The sequence below is a fragment of the Tachyglossus aculeatus genome, chromosome 3 (genome assembly GCF_015852505.1).
Source record: "Tachyglossus aculeatus isolate mTacAcu1 chromosome 3, mTacAcu1.pri, whole genome shotgun sequence".
Lineage (NCBI taxonomy): Eukaryota > Metazoa > Chordata > Mammalia > Monotremata > Tachyglossidae > Tachyglossus > Tachyglossus aculeatus.
The window spans coordinates 22,213,176-22,235,027 of NC_052068.1; the positions used below are offsets into that span (position 1 = coordinate 22,213,176).

General features: G+C 49.3%; 1 protein-coding gene across 1 annotated transcript in view; it reads right to left on the bottom strand.

Moving 5' to 3' along the window:
• LOXL4 (lysyl oxidase like 4) overlaps positions 1-14,565 on the bottom strand; it is a 57,006-nt gene extending 42,441 nt beyond the window's left edge. The window contains exons 1-4 of the mRNA XM_038743353.1: positions 14,559-14,565; positions 13,078-13,155; positions 12,862-12,981; positions 1,273-1,560 (exon numbers count right to left, since the gene is read on the bottom strand). Of these exons, the coding sequence (XP_038599281.1) occupies positions 1,273-1,560; positions 12,862-12,981; positions 13,078-13,155; positions 14,559-14,565 (493 nt within the window). The remainder of the gene's footprint in view (positions 1-1,272; positions 1,561-12,861; positions 12,982-13,077; positions 13,156-14,558) is intronic.
• Between the last annotated feature and the right edge of the window lie 7,287 nt (positions 14,566-21,852).

Below are 21,852 nucleotides of genomic sequence, written 5' to 3' on the forward strand. Positions count from 1 at the left end.
AAGGATGGCTGGACGGGGGGATGGACAGACACTGAGGGAGGCAGAGACCAACGGAGGGCCAGAGACATGGGGGGATGGACGGAAGGACGGAGGGAGGGAGACAGGGGCAGACAGGGACACGGATGGATGGAGGGACAGAGGCAGAGATATAGGGATGGACGGACAGAGGAAGACAGGGTTGGAGGGAAAGATGGAGATGAGAGGGAGGGACCGAGGGGAGAGAGACAGGGAAGGAGGGATGGACAGAGGGAAGGAGACTGGGAAGGATGGACCAGTATACAGATGGAGAGACAGAGACAAGGAGGGATGGACGGGCGGACAGAGGGAGACAGGGAGGTGGTCAGTCAGTTGAGGCTGGAGCAGAGGCTGCATCACCCTTCTAGGCTGTAAGCCCATTGTTCGGTAGGGACTGTCTCTATCTGTTGATGAATTGTACTTTCCAAGCGCTTAGTACAGTGCTGTGTCTAGACTGTGAGCCCACTGTTGCCAGCTTGTACTTCCCAAGTGCTTAGTAGAGTGCTCTACACACAGTAAGTGCTCAATAAATACAACTGATTGATTGATTGCTGTGCACACAGTAAGCGCTCAATAAATACGATTGAATGAATGAATGAATGAATCCTCCCTTCAGTCAAGACCCCATCATTCACGGGTCTTTCATATCCCGCATTCCTAGTCCAGGGCTGAGTTTTGACCTGAAGGTCCTTGGGCCTTAGGGGAGGGGGATGGCGGCAGGAGGGAGGAGGGGTCGGGAAGGGATGGACAGATGGATGGAGAGGGGGAGACAGGGATGGACGAATGGATGGATGGATGGTTGGATGGATGGATGGATGGATGGAGGGAGGATGGATGGGGGAGGCCGGGAAAGATGGAGGGATAATAATGATAATAATAATGATGGTATTTGTTAAGCACTTACTACGTGCCAAACATGGTTCTAAGCACTGGGATAGATACAAGATTATCAGGTTGTTCCACGAGGGACTCACAGCCTTCATTCTCATTTTCCAGATGAGGGAACTGAGGCCCATAGAAGTGAAGGGACTTGCCCCAAATCACCCAGCTGCCAAGTGGCAGAGCAGGATGGGAACCCATGCCCTTTGACTCCCAAGCCCAGGCTCTTGGCACTAAGCCACGCGGCCTGGGGAAGGAGGGCCGGCCGGCCGGGGACAGGGAGGGATGGACAGTTGGACGGAGGGAGGGAGACGGAGATGAAGGGATGGGCAGAGACAGAGAGGGTTGGATGGAGGGAGACAGGGAGGAAGGACTTACCTTCTCCCGGTCCATACTTGGAGCTGTGGGCCCAGGTCAGGGCGGCCTGGTAGCCCAGCTGGCGACAGGCCACGTGGGCGGCGGGCAGGTTGAAGTCGTCGTCGCACACGGTGCCCCACTGGCCCTGGTGTAGGATCTCCAGGCGGCCCTCCCCGGGCCGGGCCCCTGAGCCCCCCAGCCGCAGCCCCCCGGAGCCCAGGGGCTGGGGGCGGCCCGGGCACGATGCGAAGAGCAGGAGCAGGAACAGGAGCCGGGGCTGGGCAGCCCGGAGGCCGGGCAGTCCGGGGGCTGCGGCCCAAGACCACATCAGGGGCCCTCCTCGGGGGGACCACGGTTCGGATGGTCTGGGGAAAGAGCAGAGTGAGGGGCTGCTCCTTGGGCAGATGAGCTCCCTATGTGTGTTCGGTGGTGGGGGCTGCTTGGTTGTGGGAGCTGCCTTGGGGGAGTAATAATAATAATAATAATAAAATACTGATGGCATTTATTAAGCACTTACTACATGCAAAGCACTGTTCTAAGCGCTGGGGAGCTTACAAGGTGATCAGCTTGTCCCACTGGGGGCTCACAGTCTTAATCCCCATTTACAGATGAGGTAACTGAGGCACAGAGAAGTTGTGACTTTCATTCATTCATTCAATTGTATTTATTGAGCGCCTATTGTGTGCAGACTACTGTACTAAGCACTTGGGAAGTACAAGTTGGCAACATGTAGAGACGGCCCCTACCCAACAATGGGCTTACAGTCTAGAGTCACCTGCATATATGTATATATGTTTGTATGTATTTATTACTCTATTTATTTATTTTATTTGTACATATTTATCCTATTTATTTTATTTTGTTAATATGTTTTGTTTTGTTGTCTGTCTCCCCCTTCTAGACTGTGAGCCCGCTGTTGGGTAGGGACCGTCTCTATATGTTGCCAACTTGGACTTCCCAAGCACTTAGTCCAGTGTTCTGCACACAGTAAGCGCTCAATAAATACGATTGAATGAATGACTGAATGACTTGCCCAAAGTCACACAGCTGACAATTGGTGAAGCCAGGATTTGAACCCGTGACCTCTGACTCCAAAGCCCGTGCTCTTTCCACTGAGCCACGCTGCTGCTTCTCTAAGCGCTTACTATGCGCCAACCACTGTTCTAAGCGCCGGGGTAGATTGTACATATTTATTACTCTATTTATTTTACTTGTACATATTTACTACTCTATTTATTTTACTAAGGATGTGCATATACCTATAATTCTATTTATTCTGTCGGTTTTGACACCTGTCTACTTGTTTTGTTTTGTTGTCTGTCTCCCCTTTCTACACTGTGATCCCATTATTGGGTAGGGACCGTCTCTGTATGTTGCCGACTTGTACTTCCCAAGCGCTTAGTACAGTGCTCTGCACACGGTAAGTGCTCAATAAATACAATTAAATGAATGAATGACTGAATACAAGGTAATCACGTTGTCCCACGTGGGGCTCACAGTCTTAATTCCCATTTTGCAGCTGCGGCAACTGAAGCACTGAGACTAATAATAATTCAGTCGTATTTATTGAGTGCTTACTGTGTGCAGAGCACTGTACTAAGCGCTTGGGAAGTACAAGCTGGCAACATATAGAGGCAGTCCCTACCCAACAACGGGCTCACAGTCCAGAAATGATGGTATTTGTTCAGCACTTACTATGTGCCAAGCACTGTTCTAAGCGCTGGGGTAGATACAATGGATGGGACTTGCCCAAAGTCACACAGCTGACAAGTGACAGAGCTGGGTGTAGAACCCATGACCTCTGACTCTCAAGCCCATGCGCCTTCCACTAAGCACTTAGTACAGTGCTCTGCACACAGTAAGCGCTCAATAAATATGATTGATTGATTGATAAGCCACGCTGGGGGACTGTCTGTAAGGGGGAGTTCCTGTGAGGAGACTGTCTGTGGTGGGCTGCCCGTCAGAGGCAGTCTGTGGGGGGCTGCCTGGGAGGGGTTCATTCATTCAATCAATCAGTCGTATTTATTGAGCGCTTACTGTGTGCAGAGCACTGTATTAAGCACTTGGGAAGTTCAAGTTGGCAACATATAGAGACGGTCCCTACCCAACAGCGAGCTCACAGTCTAGAAGGGGGAGACAGAGAACAAAACAAAACATATTAACAAAATAAAATAAATAGAATAAATACGTACAAATAAAATAAATGAATAAGGGGCTGTCTGTTGGGGTGTTCCTGCGGGGGGGCTCCCTGTGGGGGCTGTCTGCGGAGCACTGTTTGCAGGGGTGCTGCCTGCAGAGCACTGCCTTGGGGGAGCTGTCTTGGGGAGCCGTCTGAGGAGCACTGTCTGTGGGGGACTGTCTGTGGGGAACCATCTCAGGGGAGCTGTCTCAGGGGAGCTGCCTGAGGAGCACTGTCTGTGGAGGACCATCTTGGGGAGCTATCTGTGGAGCACTGTCTCTGGGGAACCATCTCAGGGGAGTCGTCTCAGGGGAGCTGTCTGAGGAGCACTGTCCGTGGGGAACCATCTGAGGGGAGCTGTCTCAGGGGAGCTGTCTGAGGAGCACTGTCTGTGGAGGACCATCTTGGGGGAGCTGTCTGTGGAGCACTGTCTGTGGGGAGTCATCTCAGGGGAGCTGTCTGAGGAGCACTGTCTGTGGAGGACCATCTGAGGGGAGCCGTCTGTGGAGCACTGTCTGTGGGGAACCATCTGAGGGGAGCTGTCTCAGAGCAGCTGTCTGAGGAGCACTGTCTGTGGAGGACCATGTGAGGAGAGCTGTCTGTGGAGCACTGTCTGTGGGGAACCATCTGAGGGGAGCTGTCTCAGGGGAGCTGTCTGAGGAGCGCTGTGGAGGACCATCTTGGGGGAGCTGTCTGAGGAGCACTGTCTGTGAGGAACCATCTCAGGGGAGCTGTCTCAGGGGAGTTGTCTGAGGAGCACTGTCTGTGGAGGACCATCTTAGGGGAGCTGTCTCAGAGGAGCTGTCTGAGGAGCACTGTCTGTGGAGGATCATGTGGGGAGAGCTGTCTGTGGAGCACTGTCTGTAGAGGACCATCTGAGGTGAGCTGTCTGTGGAGCACTGCCTGTGGGGAACCATCTCAGGGGAGCTGTCTCAGGGGAGCTGTCTGAGGAGCACTGTCTGTGGAGGACCATCTTAGGGGAGCTGTCTCAGAGGAGCTGTCTGAGGAGCACTGTCTGTGGAGGACCATGTGGGGAGAGCTGTCTGTGGAGCACTGTCTGTGGGGGACTGTCTGTGGGGAACCATCTCAGGGGAGCTGTCTGAGGAGCACTGTCTGTGGAGGACCATTTTGGGGGAGCTGTCTGTGGAGCACTGTGTGTGGGGAACCCTCTCAGGGGAGCAGTCTCAGGGGAGCTGTCTGAGGAGCACTGTCTGTGGAAGACCATCTTGAGGGAGCTGTCTGAGGAGCACTGTCTGTGGGGAACCATCTCAGGGGAGCTGTCTCAGGGGAGCTGTCTGAGGAGCACTGTCTGTGGAGGACCATCTTAGGGGAGCTGTCTCAGAGGAGCTGTCTGAGGAGCACTGTCTGTGGAGGACCATGTGGGGAGAGCTGTCTGTGGAGCACTGTCTGTGGGGAACCATCTCAGGGGAGCTGTCTCAGGGGAGCTGCCTGAGGAGCACTGTCTCTGGAGGACCATCTTGGGGGAGCTATCTGTGGAGCACTGTCTTTGGGGAAACATCTCAGGTGACCTGTCTCAGGGGAGCTGTCTGAGAAACACTGTCTGTGGATGACCATCTTAGGGGAGCTGTCTCAGGGGAGCTGTCTGAGGAGAACTGTCTGTGGAGGATCATCTGAGGGGAGCTGTCTGTGGAGCACTGTCTGTGGGGAACCATCTCAGGGGAGCTGTCTGAGGAGCACTGTCTGTGGAGGACCATCTTGGGGGAGCTGTCTGTGGAGCACTGTCTGTGGGGAACCATATCGGGGAGCTGTCTGCAGAGCACTGTCTTGGGAGAGATGTCTGTGGAGCACTTTCTGTGGGTGACTTTCTGAGGGAGCTGTCTGAGGAGCACTGTTTGCAGGAGCCTATTTGGGGGAGCTGTCTCAAGGGGGCTACCTGCAGAAAACCCCCCACTCTTCCATTCTGCAGCTCTGTTTGATTCTGCTTTTAGGAGGGAACTGGGGCCCTTTTAGACTGTGAGCCCACTATTGGGTAGGGACCGTCTCTATATGTTGCCAACTTGTACTTCCCAAGCGCTTAGTGCAGTGCTCTGCACACAGTAAGCGCTCAATAAATACGATTGATTGATTGATTGATCGCTGTTCCCATGTTAAACTCTATAGAGAAGCAGCATGGCTCAGTGGAAAGAACATGGGCTTTGGAGTCAGAGGTCATGGGTTCAAATTCTGCCTCCGCCAATTGTCAGCAGTGTGACTTTGGGCAAATCACTTAACTTCTCTGTGCCTCAGTTACCTCATCTGTAAAATGGGAACCGTGAGCCCCCCGTGGGACAACCTGATCACCTTGTAACCTCCCCAGTGCTTAGAACAGTGCTCTGTATTCACTCATTCATTCATTCATTCATTCATTCATTCAATCGTATTTATTGAGCGCTTACTGTGTGCAGAGTACTGTACTAAGCACTTGGGAAGTACAAGTTGACAACATATAGAGATGGTCCCTACCCAACAGTGGGCTCACAGTCTAGAAGGGGGAGACAGACAACAAAACAAAACATATTAACAAAATAAAATAAATAGAATAAATATGTACAAATAAAATAAATAGAGTAATAAATACGTACAAACATATATACATATATACAGGTGCTGTGGGGAGGAAGGAGGTAAGGGGGGGCGATGGGGAGGGGGAGGAGGGGGAGAGAAAGGAGGGGGCTCAGTCTGGGAAGGCCTCCTACAGAGTAAGCACATGTACATAGTAAGCACTTAATAAATGCAATCGTTATTAATCAATCAATCAATCGTATTTATTGAGCACTTACTGTGTGCAGAGCACTGTACTAAGCACTTGGGAAGTGCAAGATGGCAACATATAGAGACAGTCCCTACCCAACAGTGGGCTCACAGTCTAAAAGGGGGAGACAGAGAACAGAACCAAACATCCTAACAAAATAAAATAAATAGAATCGATATGTACAAGTAAAATAAATAAATAAATAAATACATAGAGTAATAAATATGTACAGACATATATACATATATACAGGCATTACTATTATTAACTCTGAACATTGCTTCTGGCATCTCAGGCCCAGGCTTCTTCTTTTTTTTTTTTTTTTTTAATTTAAATGGTATTTGTTTAGCGCTTTCTATGTGCCAGGCACTGTACTCAGCTCTTGAGTAGCTAAACAGTTCATGATCCACCTGAGGCTCTCAGTCTTAATCCCCCTTTTACAGATGAGGGAACTGGGGCCCAGAGAAGTGACTTGCCCAGGTCACACAGCTGACAGTTGGCAGAGCTGGGATTAGGACCCAGGTCCTCTGACGCCCAGGATCATTCCATATCCACTAGGCCACACTGATGGAGCTGGGGAGGGCCTTAGCTCCTTAGGTCAGAGGCCAGGATTCCCCCATCCTGACACCGGGCCCAGCCCTGGATGAAAGAAGAGTCCCTTGGATCTGAGAGCTCACCTCCTCCAGGAGGCCTTCCCAGACTGAGACCCTTCCTTCCTCTCCCCCTCGTCCCCCTCTCCATCCCCCTCATCTTACCTCCTTCCCTTCCCCACAGCACCTGTATATATGTTTGTACATATTTATTACTCTATTTATTTATTTTACTTGTACATATCTATTCTATGTATTTTATTTTGTTAGTATGTTTGGTTTTGTTCTCTGTCTCCCCCTTTTAGACTGTGAGCCCACTGTTGGGTAAGGACTGTCTCTATATGTTGCCAATTTGTACTTCCCAAGCGCTTAGTACAGTGCTCTGCACATAGTAAGCGCTCAATAAATACGATTGATGATGATGATGATGATGATGATGGGTGACTCCTCGTGGGGAACCAAGTGCTCTGGGACACTGCCCACAGTGCCCACAGTGCCCACAGTGTCCGTGGCCCCAACAAGGGTCATCACAGGTCTTTCCCTGGCAGAGGCCTTTGGGTTTTATATATAATGGCATTTATTAAGCGCTTACTATGTGCAAAGCACTGTTCTAAGCGCTGGGGAGGTTATAAGGTTACAAGGGAGCCACGCTCCTTTGGGTTGGGGTCAGCCACTCTCTCCTTCCTTCCTTCAAGGGGTCGGTGCCTGGCTGAGGGGGTGGGGGCTCAGGAAGCTGGCGCTGGGGCTGACCCACAGCACTTGTGTCCATATTTATAATTTATTTATATAATAATAATAATAATAATGGCATTTATTAAGCACTTACTATCAATCAATCAATCGTATTTATTGAGTGCTTACTGTGTGCAGAGCACTGTACTAAGCACTTGGGAATTACAAGTTGGCAACATATAGAGACGATCCCTACCCAACAGTGGGCTCACAGTCTAGAAGCACTGTTCTCAGCGCTGGGGAGGTTACAAGGTGATCAGGTTGTCCCACCTGGGGCTCACAGTTTTAATCCCCATTTGACAGATGAGGGAACTGAGGCCCAGAGAAGTGAAGTGAGTTGCCCAAAGTCACACAGCTGACAGTTGGCGAAGCCGGGATTTGAACCCATGACCTCTGACTCCAAAGCCCGTGCTCCTGCCACTGAGCCATGCTGCTTCTTATTCACATCTTTCTCCCCCTCTAGAGTGTAAGCTCGTTGTGGGCAGGGAATGGGTCTGGTATATTACTGTGTCATACTCTTCCAAGCGCTTAGGACAGTGTTTTGCACATAATAAATGCTCAATAAATATGATTGACTGATCGATTGATTGATTGGCACTGCTGCTGCTGCTGCCTTAGCTTACTCTGGCATGATGGACTCGGAGTCAGACTGTTGGGTGGCTGGGCCCTGAGATTGAGGTCTGAGGTATGGAAAGGGGAAGGAGGGGCAGAGAACGGGGCAGATCAGGGAAAACAAAGAAGGGGATTCTTACTATTGGGAAAAAGGAAAAATTAGGAAAAACTTGCTCATAAGCGAGATGGGGCTTGGGACGAGGGAAGGAGGAAGGCTGAGGGGGGCGGGGGGAAATAAAAGGGGGCAGGTGGAGGAGGGAAGTTTGCAAAGGGGAGGTGGGAGAGGGAAGGATGGAAAGGACTAGACTTGAGCCCACTATTGGGTAGGGACCGTCTCTATAAGTTGCCAACTTGTACTTCCCAAGCGCTTAGTACAGTGTTCTGCACACAGTAAGTGCTCAATAAATATGATTGAATGAATGAATGAATGAATGAATGAATGAATGAGTGAATGAATGAATGAAAGGAGCATAAGGAACGGGGCAGAGAAGGAGGAGTGTGGGATGGGAGCATGCCAGCCAGGGGAGGCGAGGAGCATGAATGAAATTCCACCAAGTCTAGTGCTGATTTATGACCCTGGCAGAGCTGCCCAGGAGCCCTGCGGCTGCTGCCAACTCCAAGCTAAGCCAGAAGACGGTTCCGTGGCCAGTGTCTGCTCGGGCCGCAGGTCGGCACCTGTTCCAGGTGATGCTACGGGGCTGGAGTGGGGTGGGGGTTCTCCTGGGGAGGGGCTGAGGAACCCCCTGCCTGTTCTGGGACATTCTCAGGGCAGGGCAGCCCACTCGAACCCCGGGGTCATTCATTCAATTGTATTTATTGAGCGCTTACTGTGTGCAGAGCACTGTACTAAGCGCTTGGGAAGTACAAGTTTGCAACATATAGAGATGGTCCCTACCCAACAGGGGGCTCACAGTCTAGAAGGGGGAGACAGACAACAAAACAAAACATATTAACAAAATAAAATAAATAGAATAAATATATACAAGTAAAATAATTCTCTGGGCACACAAGGCGTACCCATTTTGAATTTCGAACCATACTAACCCTCCAGGACTCTGAGCACAGTCCCAGGGGCCCGTGGTACTTTCTGAGCACCTGCTGGGGTGGAGCACACTAGAAGCAGCATGGCTCAGTGGAAAGAGCATGGGCTTGGGAGTCAGAGGTCATGGGTTCAAATCCCGGCTCCCCCACATATCTGCTGTGTGACTTTGGGAAAGTCATTTAACTTCTCTGAGCCTCAGTTACCTCACCTCTAAAATGGGGATTAAGACTATGAGCCCTATGGGGGACAACCTGATCACCTTGTATCCCCCCAGCACTTAGAACAGTGCTTTGCACATAGTAAATGCTTAACAAATGTCATTATTATTATTATTATTATTATTACTAAAAGACTGGGAGAGTAACACAAGCCACTCACATGTGCCTTTCCCTCAAGGAGTTTACAATCTAATGAGAGAGACAGACAGAAAGTATTTACACAAATGTGCCATCTCAGTCCAAAGCCTCTCTGTATTGGAGGGATGGATCTGTGGAGTCAGTTTAACTGGACATCAGTCAAATATCTTGGGGGTCAAGGGGTTAATGGCCCTTCCCCTCCCAGCCCCTACCCAATGGGCCCATCACCCCCACCCTCCATCTTCCACTCCTCACTCTTAACCACTTGGACAAGATTTGGCACCTTTCTTAGGCCATAGGGAACAAACATTCATTCTTTCATTCATTCAGTAGTATTTATTGAGCGCTTACTGTGTGCAGAGCACTGTACTAAGTGCTTGGGAAGTACAAGTTGGCAACATATAGAGACGGTCCCTACCCAACAGTGGGCTCACAGTCTAGAAGGGGGAGACAGAGAACAAAACAAAACAAAACATATTAACAAAATAAGTAGAATAAATATGTACAAATAAAATAAATAAATAGAGTAATAAATACATACAAACATATATACATATATACAAGTGCTGGGGGGAGGGGAAGGAGGTAAGGTGGGGGGGATGGAGAGGGGGAGGAGGGGGAGAGGAAGGAGGGGGCTCAGTCCGGGAAGGTCTCAACAGATTCACCGTCTCCAAGACCAACCTGTATTTTCTCCCCATGTGAAGCAGCATGTGCGTCCTCTAAACCCCACCTTCCCACTCATCCTCTCATCCTCTACCTCCCCTCAGTACCCTTCTTCCCATCCCCATGGACTAAAGAGACAGACGGTGACCCCGACAGATCTCCAAGAGGCCAAAAGAGAGATGGAGAGACAGAGAGAGGGAGAGAGAGATGCCTAGAAAACAAGTTAGAGAAGTAGGAAGAGGGAGAGGAGAGTCTGGAGCTGGAGTGTGGAACCTGAGAGAGGATGAGATACTAAGCACTCACCCACCGAGAGGGATAGGTCAGCCCAAAGGAGCTGGGGCCGGGCCTGAGGATGCTGCTGTTTGCTGCTGGACTGCTCCTCGTCCTAATCTCGTTGCGACTTGGGCTGCTCCTGTCAAGTAACTGGACTCCTGCTGGAGTCCGGCCTGGTCCTTTTATCCTAGCTACCGCCCCTCGGCCACTCAGGGGACAAATCCCCAAGGAGAGGGTTGGGAGGAGCTTAGAGTGGCCAGCCGCCAGCAGGAAGGGCCCAGCCCGGCCCCATCGTCACAGACCTCCCTTTGAGGTCCAACCTGAAATAGCCAGGGCCTGGCTCTCTGCCCCTTCCATCCGGGCCCACCCCCAAAGGGCAGTGCCTTCGTCCTGGCAGGGCCGGACGCCCTGGGGTGGAAGGGTTCCCTGCTGAAACCCAAGCAGGGAGGGAAGGAGGGAGGAAGGGAATTGGTGGTAACGAGGGCTGTGGAAATGCCTGGTCAGCAGAGGGCTGAGCCAGGCCCAGCTGGCTTTTCCAGCCCCAAAACACTGCTCTCTCCCTTCTTTCAGCCCAGTTCCTGGAAGGGTCGACCCCGGGGCATCTCACGTCTCCTGCCGCATCAATAGCAAGAGCATGGCTAGCCTGGGACACAGAGGACAGTGAGCTACTGTTCCCTGTCTCCACTATGGACGGCGTGGCAAGAGGAGAGATTTTAAGCTGCAGCAAGAGGGATTTAAGCTAGACACAAGGAAGACTGCCCTGACAGTGGTGATTAGACTTTCTATGCCCAGAGTTTTTCAGAAATTGGGAGCTGAGACCATATAGTTCTGGGGCGAGGAAGCGGGGAAACCTCCAGTCAGTCAGTCAGTCAATTGCAGTTGTTGAGCGCTTACTGTGTGCAGAGCACAGTACTAAATGCTTGGGAGGGTACAGCATAACAATAAACGGACCCATTCCCTGCCCACAACAAGCTTACAGTCTAGAGCGTGAGACAGACATTAATGTACATAAATAAATTACAGATATGTACATATGTTGTGGGGCTGGGAGGGGAGATGAGGCCTTCCCAGACTGAGCCCCCTCCTTCCTCTCCCCCTCCTCCCCTTTCCCATCCCCCCCCCCATCTTACCTTCTTCCCCTCCCCACAGCACCTGTATATATGTATATATGTTTGTACGTATTTATTACTCTATTTATTTATTTTATCTGTACATATTTATTCTATTTAGTTTATTTTGTTAATATGTTTTGTTTCGTTGTCTGTCTCCCCCTTCTAGACTGTGAGCCCGCTGTTGGGTAGGGAATGTCTCTATATGTTGCCAGCTTGTACTTCCCAAGCGCTTAGTACAGTGCTCTGCACACAGTAAGCACTCAATAAATACGATTGAATGAATGAATGAATGAATGAATGAATGAAAGGAGCAAGTCAGGGCAATGTAGAAAGGAGTGGGAGAAAAGGGGGGGGGGCTTAGTCAGGGAAGGCCTCTTGGAGGAGATGTAGTAAGCACTCAATAAATACCACTGATTTGATGGCGAGGAAGAGCTTGCAAAGAAGACTGAGAGGGAGCGGCAAGACAGCTAGGAGAAAAGAGAGTAGGGTGTCAGAGAAAACCAGTTTAGATGGTGTTTCCGGGAGAAGGGGGGTTTGTCCTTAGTGTTAAAGGCAACTCTGAGGTAGAGGAGGATTAGGCAGAGAAAGAGCTGGCCAGACAGAGTAAGTGATTTGGCTAGAACGGTCCAAAACTGTTTCGAAATTTCCCAGGCAAGAGTCTTTCTCAATCACCGTGGACTCATAGCCTGTCTACAGCATCCCTCACACATTTGCTACCTCACATTTGTGGATTCAATACAGAGTCAAAGCCTTACGTCCTCTTCCCCTGCCACAAATCGATAATGCAACATTTTTAAACATTTCCCAAACTAAAACCATTGCAAACAGATTTCAATCCCATAAACTACCCAATTGACAACGTGCCGGCTCAAAACGCTAGCAGGATGGCACAGAAATCGGGCTCCAAGTGGCACCGATGCGATAACTAAACCGCCGAACCTGGGAAAGCAATCAAATGGGGATCAAATCATTGCTGGTGCTGACGGTGTATGGGTGTCTCCTGCTGGAGTCGAACAACTCCCCAAAGCTAGTTCAGCTGCAGAACCAGACACGGAATAGTCACTTCTGCTGTTTGTGGTAGAGCTTTTGGGGGTTGCCAAAGTGATGCAAGGGACCCCTAATTGGAGGAGAGACAGGAGGGGGGGAATTGGAGAGTGTTACTGGGCTGTTGGCCTATTAGTAGCCAGCCCAGAGCCCCACCCCGATGAGGTAGGGGAACTTTATAGTAATAATTTTGGTATTTTCTGTCTCAATTCAGAATCCAGCTCAATGGGGGAAGGATGGGATTTGCAATATTACCCATGTTGACGAAAAATGAGGTGAGATTCTGAGATTGCTTGTTGTTGTTTTTGTTTATGATGGAAAAAAGGGCTATGAAGGGCACAATACGAATTCGAATCTTGAGGCATTCAGAGATGGCTGAAGAAAACGTGAGGAAACAGGGGAAAGCAAGAGTGTGCTGGGTTGGAAATGAATGTTTTTAGCAGTAGTATTCCCTGGAAGCCCACTTGGTACCACACTGTAGTGGGTGCTGACAGGATGGGAAAGCATCCAGGGTTGACACAGAGGGGTTGGACCCTTGGAAGAGAAGGCCTACTGGGGAAAGGGCATCAGTGTGACAGAAGAGGGAGAGAGTTGGCAAAGCAAAGAGGGAGCTTCCTGGGGACACTCAGACCAGGTGGCCACCTTGAGGAAGGGGTCAGGATCACCCATAGTGAGAAGCAGTTTGGCTTAGTGGATAAATAATAATAATAATAATAATAATAATAATAATAACAATAATAATAATAATAACAATAATAATGGTATGTGTTAAGTGCTTACTATGTGCCAAGCACTTTACTAAGCCCTGGGGTGGATACAAGCAAATTGGATTGGACACATTCCCTGTCCCTCATGGGGCTCCCAGTCTCAATCCCCATTTTACAAATGAGGAAACTGAGGCCGAGAGAAATGAAATGACTAGCCCAAAGACACAGAGCAGACATGTGGCCGAGCCAGGATTAGAACCCATGACCTTTGGACTCATCATCATCATCATCATCATCAATCGTATTTATTGAGCGCTTACTGTGTGCAGAGCACTGTACTAAGCGCTTGGAAAGTACAAATTGGCAACATATAGAGACAGTTCCTACCCACATGTCATGCTGCTTCCCCCTTCTAGACTGTGAGCCCACTGTTGGGTAGGGACCGTTTCTAGATGTTGCCAACTTGGACTTCCCAAGCGCTTAGTACAGTGCTCTGCACACAGTAAGCACTTAATAAATACGATTGAATGAATGAATGAATGATAATGCATGGGCCTGGGACTCAGAAGGACATGGGTTCTAATCCTGCTTCACTTTCCTGCTGTGACCTTGGGCAAGTCACTTCATTTCTCTCGGCCTCAGTTACCTCATCTGTAAAATGGGGACTGAACGTGAGCCCCATGTGGGACTGTGTCTCCCCCAGTGCTTAGAACAGTGTTTGGCACATAGTAAATGCTTAACAAGTACCATAAAAATAATAATAACAATTATTATTATAATGTTATTACTTCTGCCCTGAGAGTTGTCCAGTCACTCCACCCCCTCCAGAATCCCATAGCCATTTAGCCCTGCTCCCGTGGTGGGCAAGGCAGTGTGCAGTGGCCTCCATGTCCCACAAGTTCAGGAGTGCAGTGGGGCAGGTCCCAAGGGTGAGTCTAGCTGGAAATCCGGGAGATATTGCCCTGGGAATGGTAGAATCAGAGGATTCAAAGGATTAATGAGTGAGTCCAGTGTTGACCAAGCGGTCAGGACATAGGGATGCGGGTTAGTGCTTCCGCAAAGAGGAAGGAGCAGACCACCTGGCTGCCTCGGTTAGAAGTCCCAAAATCAATCAATCATATTTATTGAGCACTTACTGTGTGCAGAGCACTGTAGTAAGCGCTTGAGAAGTACAAGTTGGCAACATATAGACACAGTCCCTACCCAACAGTGGGCTCACAGTCCAAAAGAGGGGGAGGACCTTACGGATCATGTCTACTTTACTGTTCTCTCCCAAGCATCTCGTAGAGTGCTCTACACACAGTAAATGCTCAACAAATACAGCGGATGATGATGATGAGGGGAGACCTAATGGAGGGGAGAGCCAGGGGAGGAGAGATGGAGAAGTGCTCCAACGGGGAGTTCTTCCTTGATGACTTTTGGTCTGAGACTCTCCGGGAGAGGGTCATGGTCAGTGAATGATGCATTTAGGAGGCCTTGGGTACATCTCATATAATTCCATTTGCGAACTGAACTGTGCAGTCTGTTCACAGGTAATTTTCCACCTGTCACTTTATTACTTTCTCTGCGAGATTTATCCTGGCTTGATTTTTCTCCATTCACTTGCCTGACACATTGGCCCAAAGCCCCTAGGGCACAGAGATGAGGGGTGGGAGACCGCCAAGACATATTTGTAGGGAGGAGAGAGGTGGGGAGGGAAACGGGTACTGAGATACAGATAACGGAACTGAGGCACAGGAAGTTAAGTGACTTGCCTAAGGTCACACAGCAGACAAGTGACAGAACCGGGATTGAATGAGGTCTTCTGATCTCCAAGCCTGTGCTCTATCCACTAGGCCACATAATTAATAATAATAATAATAATAATAATGGCATTTATTAAGCGCTTACTATGTGCAAAGCACTGTTCTAAGCGCTGGGGAGGTTACAAGGTGATCAGATTGTCCCACGGGGGACTCACAGTCTTAATCCCCATTTTCCAGATGAGGGAACTGAGGCCCAGAGAATTGAAGTGACTTGCCCAGTTACACAGCTGATGATTGGGATTTGAACCTATGACCTCTGACTCGTGCTCTTACCACTGAGCCACGCTGCTTCTCAGCGTGATTGATAAATATCATTATAATTATTATTGGAGGGACAGCCCTAGAAAGTTCATTCCATGTTTTCCTACTCCTCAAGAACCTCCAGTGGTTGCCCATCTATCTCCACGTCAAGCAGAAACTCCTTACCGTAAGCTTTAAAGAACTCGATCACCTTGCCTCCCTGGTGACACTTTACCTCACTGCTCTCCTACTCCAACCCACTTTGCTCATCTCTTCTATCTTGTTGCCAATCTCTTGCCCATGTCCTGCCTCTGGAACACCCTCCCTCTTCACAACCGACAGATATGTTGCCAACTTGCTCTTCCCAAGCGCTTAGTACAGTGCTCTGCACACAGTAAGTACTCAATAAATATGATTGAATGAATGTATGAATGCTTCTCAGATGTCGGTAGACATCTTCCCTGTCCACAAAAAGCTTACAATCTAGAGGGAATAGGAATGAGATTGGCTAGTCAGAGAAGGCCACCTGGGAATCTATGGGTTGGGGTCTTCAGACCCACACTGACTCTGGGGTCCCACACTCCGGGGCCAGATCCTCGAGGGTCTTAGATTCTGGGGTCTAACACCCAGGGACCAGATAGAGAAGCAGTGTGGCTCAGTGGAAAGAGCACGGGCTTGGGAGTCAGAGGTCATGGGTTCTAATCCCGACTCTGCCACATGTCTGCTGTGCGACCTTGGGCAAGTCACTCAACTTCTCTGAGCCTCAGTGACCTCATCTGGAAAATGGGGATTAAGACTGTGAGCCCCACGTGGGACAACCTGATCACCTTGTATCCCCCCCCAGCGCTTAGAACAGTGCTTTGCACATAGTAAGCGCTAAACAAATGCCATCATTATTATTATTATTATCCTCAGGCCCTGAACTTGCTCTCCTGTCCACGCCAAGATGGTCTCTGCGACCCTGTTCACCATGAGGAACTCCTACAGTTTGGGGGAACAGTCTCCCTCACTCCAAGCCTGGCCGCTACCATGTGGCTCCCATCCTTATGATGCCTGCTTACTTATTTTGATATCTGTTTCCCCCCTTCTAGCCTGTGAGCCCATTGTGGTCAGGGATTAATAATAATATTAATAATAATGGCATTTGTTAAGCGCTTACTATGTGCGAAGCACTGTTCTAAGCGCTGGGGGGGATACAAGGTGATCAGGTTGTCCCATGTGGGGCTCGCAATCTTCATCCCCATTTTACAGATGGCGTAAATGAGGCCCAGATCAGTTGTCACGCCCAGTCACACAGCTGACAAGTGGCGGAGCCGGGATTAGAAACCATGACCTCTGACTCCCAAGCCCGGGCTCTTTCCACTGAGCCATGCTGCTTCTCATCTCTTTATTGCTGAATTGTACTTTCCAAGCGCTTAGTACAGCGCTCTGCACACGGTAAGCATTCTATCAATACGATTGAATAAGACTGAATGAACGAATCCCGGATGGCCGCTGCAGCTCTCCGAAAGTCCCCTTGGAAGCCTTGCTGGGTCGCAGGAGGTTAAACCACCACAAGCTTGTAGAGCCAAAAGCTTCATTCTCTAGCCATGGAACAAGGAACACTTAGGCTAGGACGACTTGGCCTCTAAACTGTTGACTGGGCCACCTGGAGAAAAAAATAACTTTGGCTAGAGGACAAATTCCTGTGGAAGTCGGCTCATAAACAAGGGAGGAGGGGAAGGAGGAGGAAGCCCACCAGAGAAAGCTACAGGATGCCAACTACTGAGGGGGAATGTGGGCCCTTGGCTGGCCTTTTCCAGTCTCTCCCTTCCCCTCCTTTCAACCCAGTGATGTGGTCACGGATCAGCGCCCAGCCCTGAGGCTCCTTTCCATCCACCCTTTTTGAAAGAACATGAATATACCCAGGCCCCTAGAAGGGACCGGGACTCCACGTGTATTCCATTCATTCATTCGTTCAATCGTATTTATTGAGCGCTTACTGTGTGCTGAGCACTGTACCAAGCGCTTGGGAAGTACAAGCTTGCAACATCTAGAGACGATCCCTACCCAACAGAGGGCTCACAGTCTAGAAGGGGGAGACAGACAACAAAACAAAACATATAAACCAAATAAAATAAATAGAATAAACATGTACAAGTAAAATTGAGCGCTTACTGTTTGCAGAGCGCTGTACTAAGCGCTTGGGAAGTCCAAGTTGGCAACATATAGAGACAGTCCCTACTCAACAGTGGGCTCACGGTTGCGGTGTCCAGCCATCGTTATTTTAGCCTGCAATCTGTTTGAGATAGCTGGCTGCGGAAAAGAGCTTGATTCTAATGGGGATGAGGAGGTGATTCATTCATTCATTCATTCAATCGTATTTATTGAGCGCTTACTGTGTGCAGAGCACCGTACTAAGCGCTTGGGAAGTACAGGTTGGTGATGCTTCTAAGAGAAAGCGCAATGATATTAAAACACAGTTACAGATTACGTCCACTCTAATTAAATTGTAACTCAGTTAACAGTCTGCCCGGGTAACATTCATCTCTGCACAGACTCGCCAAGCGAGAGGTTTTGAATTAGACTCTCTAAAGGCCCTGTCTAAGCATAACAATTTTAACACACCTGCATCACTCTGCTGCTCATCTAATAGTTTGAACATGTATCTAAACTGAGATATTCCTGAAAAGAAAAGTTGGAGGTTGGACCAAGATTGGGGGTTTCTGAATCCAAGGCAGTCCAGTCCCATTCTGTTGGAGTATGCAAACTATGAATTTCTGGAAGCAGGCCGAGTCCCATTGATGGTACTGTGGCTCGGCCTTAGCGATCCGGGTTGGCTTCCCTGCTTGGCATTTTGGGAATGCAGAAACAAACGTGGGGGGCTTCACCCCAGACCTCAGGGCCACTCCAGCCCATGAGGAGCAGGGTTGATCTCCTCTCCAAGTCTCCTCACCAATGGGAGTGGGATTCCCAGAAGCCACACTGACCCTCCCCTTGGCACTGGAGAGCGGTATGTGGTTAAAAGTTCCAGCGGGGTCACGGCAGACGTTCTCACATTTGCTCATGGCCAGAGGCACCAGATAAAAGTCACCTTAGCCCCAGGTAGAGGGGGATGGTTAGTCCTGTCCAGTTTGGATAATGGGGCAGTGTGGTCCTGAGAGGAGGTAATGAGACGTAATTACAGTGGGAGGCCTGGATTCTTGTGCCGAATCTACCACTGGCCTTCTGTGTGACCTGGGCAAGTTACATAACCCTTCTGGGCATCAATTTGCTCATCTGTAAAAGGGGAATGTTACCTGTTCTCCCCTTGTTGGGACAGGGGACTTCTAGACTGTGAGCCCGCTGTTGGGTAGGGACCGTCTCTATATGTTGCCAACTTGTACTTCCCAAGCGCTTAGTACAGTGCTCTGCACACAGTAAGCGCTCAATAAATACGATTGATTGATTGATTGATTGATTGACTGTCTCTATATGTGGCCAACTAGGACTTCCCAAGCGCTTAGTACAGTGCTCTGCACACAGTAAGTGCGGAGCCGGCCCGGGCTGTGGGACTCCAGGCCCTTCCCACTCAATCCCACTCTCCTCCTCCCCTCCCCATTGCCCCCTCCCTCTGCCCTACCCTCTTCCCCTCCCAACAGCACGTGTACATATTTGTACATATTTATTACTCTATTTCATTTGTACATATTTATTACTCAATTTATTTTATCAATGATGTGTATATAGCTATACTTCTGTTTATTATGATGGTATTAACACCTGTCTACTTGCTTCATTGCCTATCTCCCCCTTCTAGACTGTGAGCCCGTTGTTGGGTAGGGACCATCTCCATATGTTGCCAATTTGTACTTCCCAAGCGCTTAATACAGTGCTCTGCACACAGTAAGCACTCAATAAATACGATTGAATGAATGAATGAATGAATAAATACGATTGAATGAATGAATGAATGAACAGGGACTGTGTCCAATCGCACTCTCTTATCTCTACCCCAGTGCTTGGCCAATGGAGCTTCAACTCTCATTATTTCTTCCGCAGATGAGTGGCTGGTGGTCTTGTGGCATGGAGCGGTGTGGCTCAATGGAAAGAGCACGGGCTTGGGAGTCAGAGGTCATGGGTTCAAATCCTGGCTCCGCCAATTGTCAGCTGTGACTGTGTGACTTCTCTGTGCCTCAGTTGCCTCATCCGTAAAACGGGGATTAAGACTGTGAGCCCCACGTGGGACAACCTGATCACCTTGTATCCTCCCCAGCACTTAGAACAGCGCTTTGCACATAGTAAGCACTTAACAAATGCCATCGTTATTATTATTATTAGGGAGATCTGCAGCAGTCCTCCTTCCTGCCTAGAATTCCCTCCCTCTTCATATCTGACAGTCCTTCATCTTCAAAACCCTACTAAAATCACATCTCCAGGAAGTCTTCCTTGACCAACCTCTCATCTCCCCACCCTATTCTCCCTCCTTTCCGCATTGCCTATGCGCTTGAGTCCATACCCCGAAGTCCTTTGTTACTCGCCCCAGCCCCGCAACACTTATGCTCATATTCTTCTACTCTGTTGCTTCCCTTATCTGTACTATATTTCAATGTCGGTCTCCCCCATCAGATTGTAATCTCCTTGAGGACAGGGATTGTGTCTTCCAACTGTATTGCATTGCACTCTCCTAAGAGCTTAGTACATTGCTCTGCACACAGTATGTGCTCAAGGATAAATATCATTGTTGATTGATTGACAGCAACCACGGATGCCTTGGTAGTTCCTGGGCATCCGGGTCTCCAGACAACGGGTTCTAGCAGCAGCTGGAAAGGACGGGAATTTCCCATTACAGGGATGCTCGGAGATATTCCAGGAGGGGCATGCAGACGTCCCAAGGTGAGGCAGGAGGTAGCTCTGCTGATGAGGGCTGGAAGTCTCTGGGTGAAGTCTGTCTGGAAGTCTGCATACCCAGGGTTGGAGGGATGTTCCTCACTGTGGAATGCCCCAGAGGTTGGCTGATTCATTCATTGAATCGTACTTATTGAGCACTTACTGTGTGCAGAGCACTGTACTAAGCGCTTGGAAAGTACAATACTGCAATAAAGAGGGACAATCTCTGCCCAAAATGGGCTCACAGTCTAGAAGGGGGAGACAGACGTCAATACAAGTAAACAGATATCAATATAAATAAATTGGGGGAACCAGTCCCTGAGACTAAGGATTACCTTTTGCTCTCATCTGTGTCCTTGCCTACCAGTTCTAGGCTCCCACCCAGTTTTTTTATGGGATTTATTGAGCACTTACTATGTGCAAAGCACTGTTCTAAGCACTGGGGAGGTTACAAGGTGATCAGGTTGTCCCATGGAGGGCTCACACTCTTTTTACAGATGAGGTAACTGAGGCACAGAGAAGTGAAATGACTTGCCCAAAGTAACACAGCTGACAATTGGCAGAGCCGGGATTTAAACCTCTGACTCCAAAGCCCGGGCTCTTTCCACTGAGCCACACTGCTTTCTCACCCCTGCCCCACAGGTGTACGTTCCCATACCCCCCCAGACAGAATTCCTGGGAATGGGTAGAATTGGTCCCTGAGGGAGCAGTATGGGCCTAGCTGGAGGGCCCCAGATGGGCTGGCTTTGTCTTGGGGGGGGTGTCTCAGGAGGGGGAATTATTGATCCTCGGGTGGGCTTTATCTGGATGGGTCTTTCAATCAATCACTAGTCTTTATTAAGGGCTTACTGTGTACACAGCACTGTACTAAACATTTGGGAAAGACCAAAGCAGCAGATTTGGTAGACACAATCCCAGCCTTCAAGAAGCTTACCATCTATCGGTGGAGACAGACGTTAAAATAAATGACGGTTTGGGGAAACAGCAGTGTATAAGGAGATGTATGTACATACTGCACGGCTGTGGGTGGGGTGTCCAAGTGGTTAAAGGGTACCCAACAAGCTCCTGGGTGATGCAGAAGGGAACTGGAAGACTTGGACAAGGAAGTCTCTTAGAAGAGATATGATTTTAGTAGGACTTTGAAAGTAGTCCCTTGGATATAAAGTGGGAAGGAGTCCCAGGTGAGGTGGAGGACTTGGGGATGATTGTGAGGTACAGTGAGTAGGTTGGCAACGTTTGTGGGTTGTTTACCGTAGAAAGATCAGTGAGGTAAGGCAGGAAGGGGAGATCTGATACAGCACCTAAAAGTTAATGATAAGGAGTTTCTATTTAATGTGGAGACAGATGGGCAACCACTGGAGGTTTTGAGGAGTGTGGAGATGTGTACCGAAGATTTTTGAGAAAAATTATCCAGGCAGCAGAGGGTAGCATGGAGAGGAGGAGGAGAGACAGGAAGCAGGGAGGTCAGTAACATGGTTGATACAGTAACCAAGGTGGGATTAGTGTTGCAATCAGCACGCTCACAGTTTAGATGGAGAGAAAAGGGCAGATTTTAGAGATGTGAACGCCACCATCCTCCCCATATCTCAATCCCACTCCCTTTTGCATGGGGACACCATGAACAGGGAACACAGCAGAAGTATTTT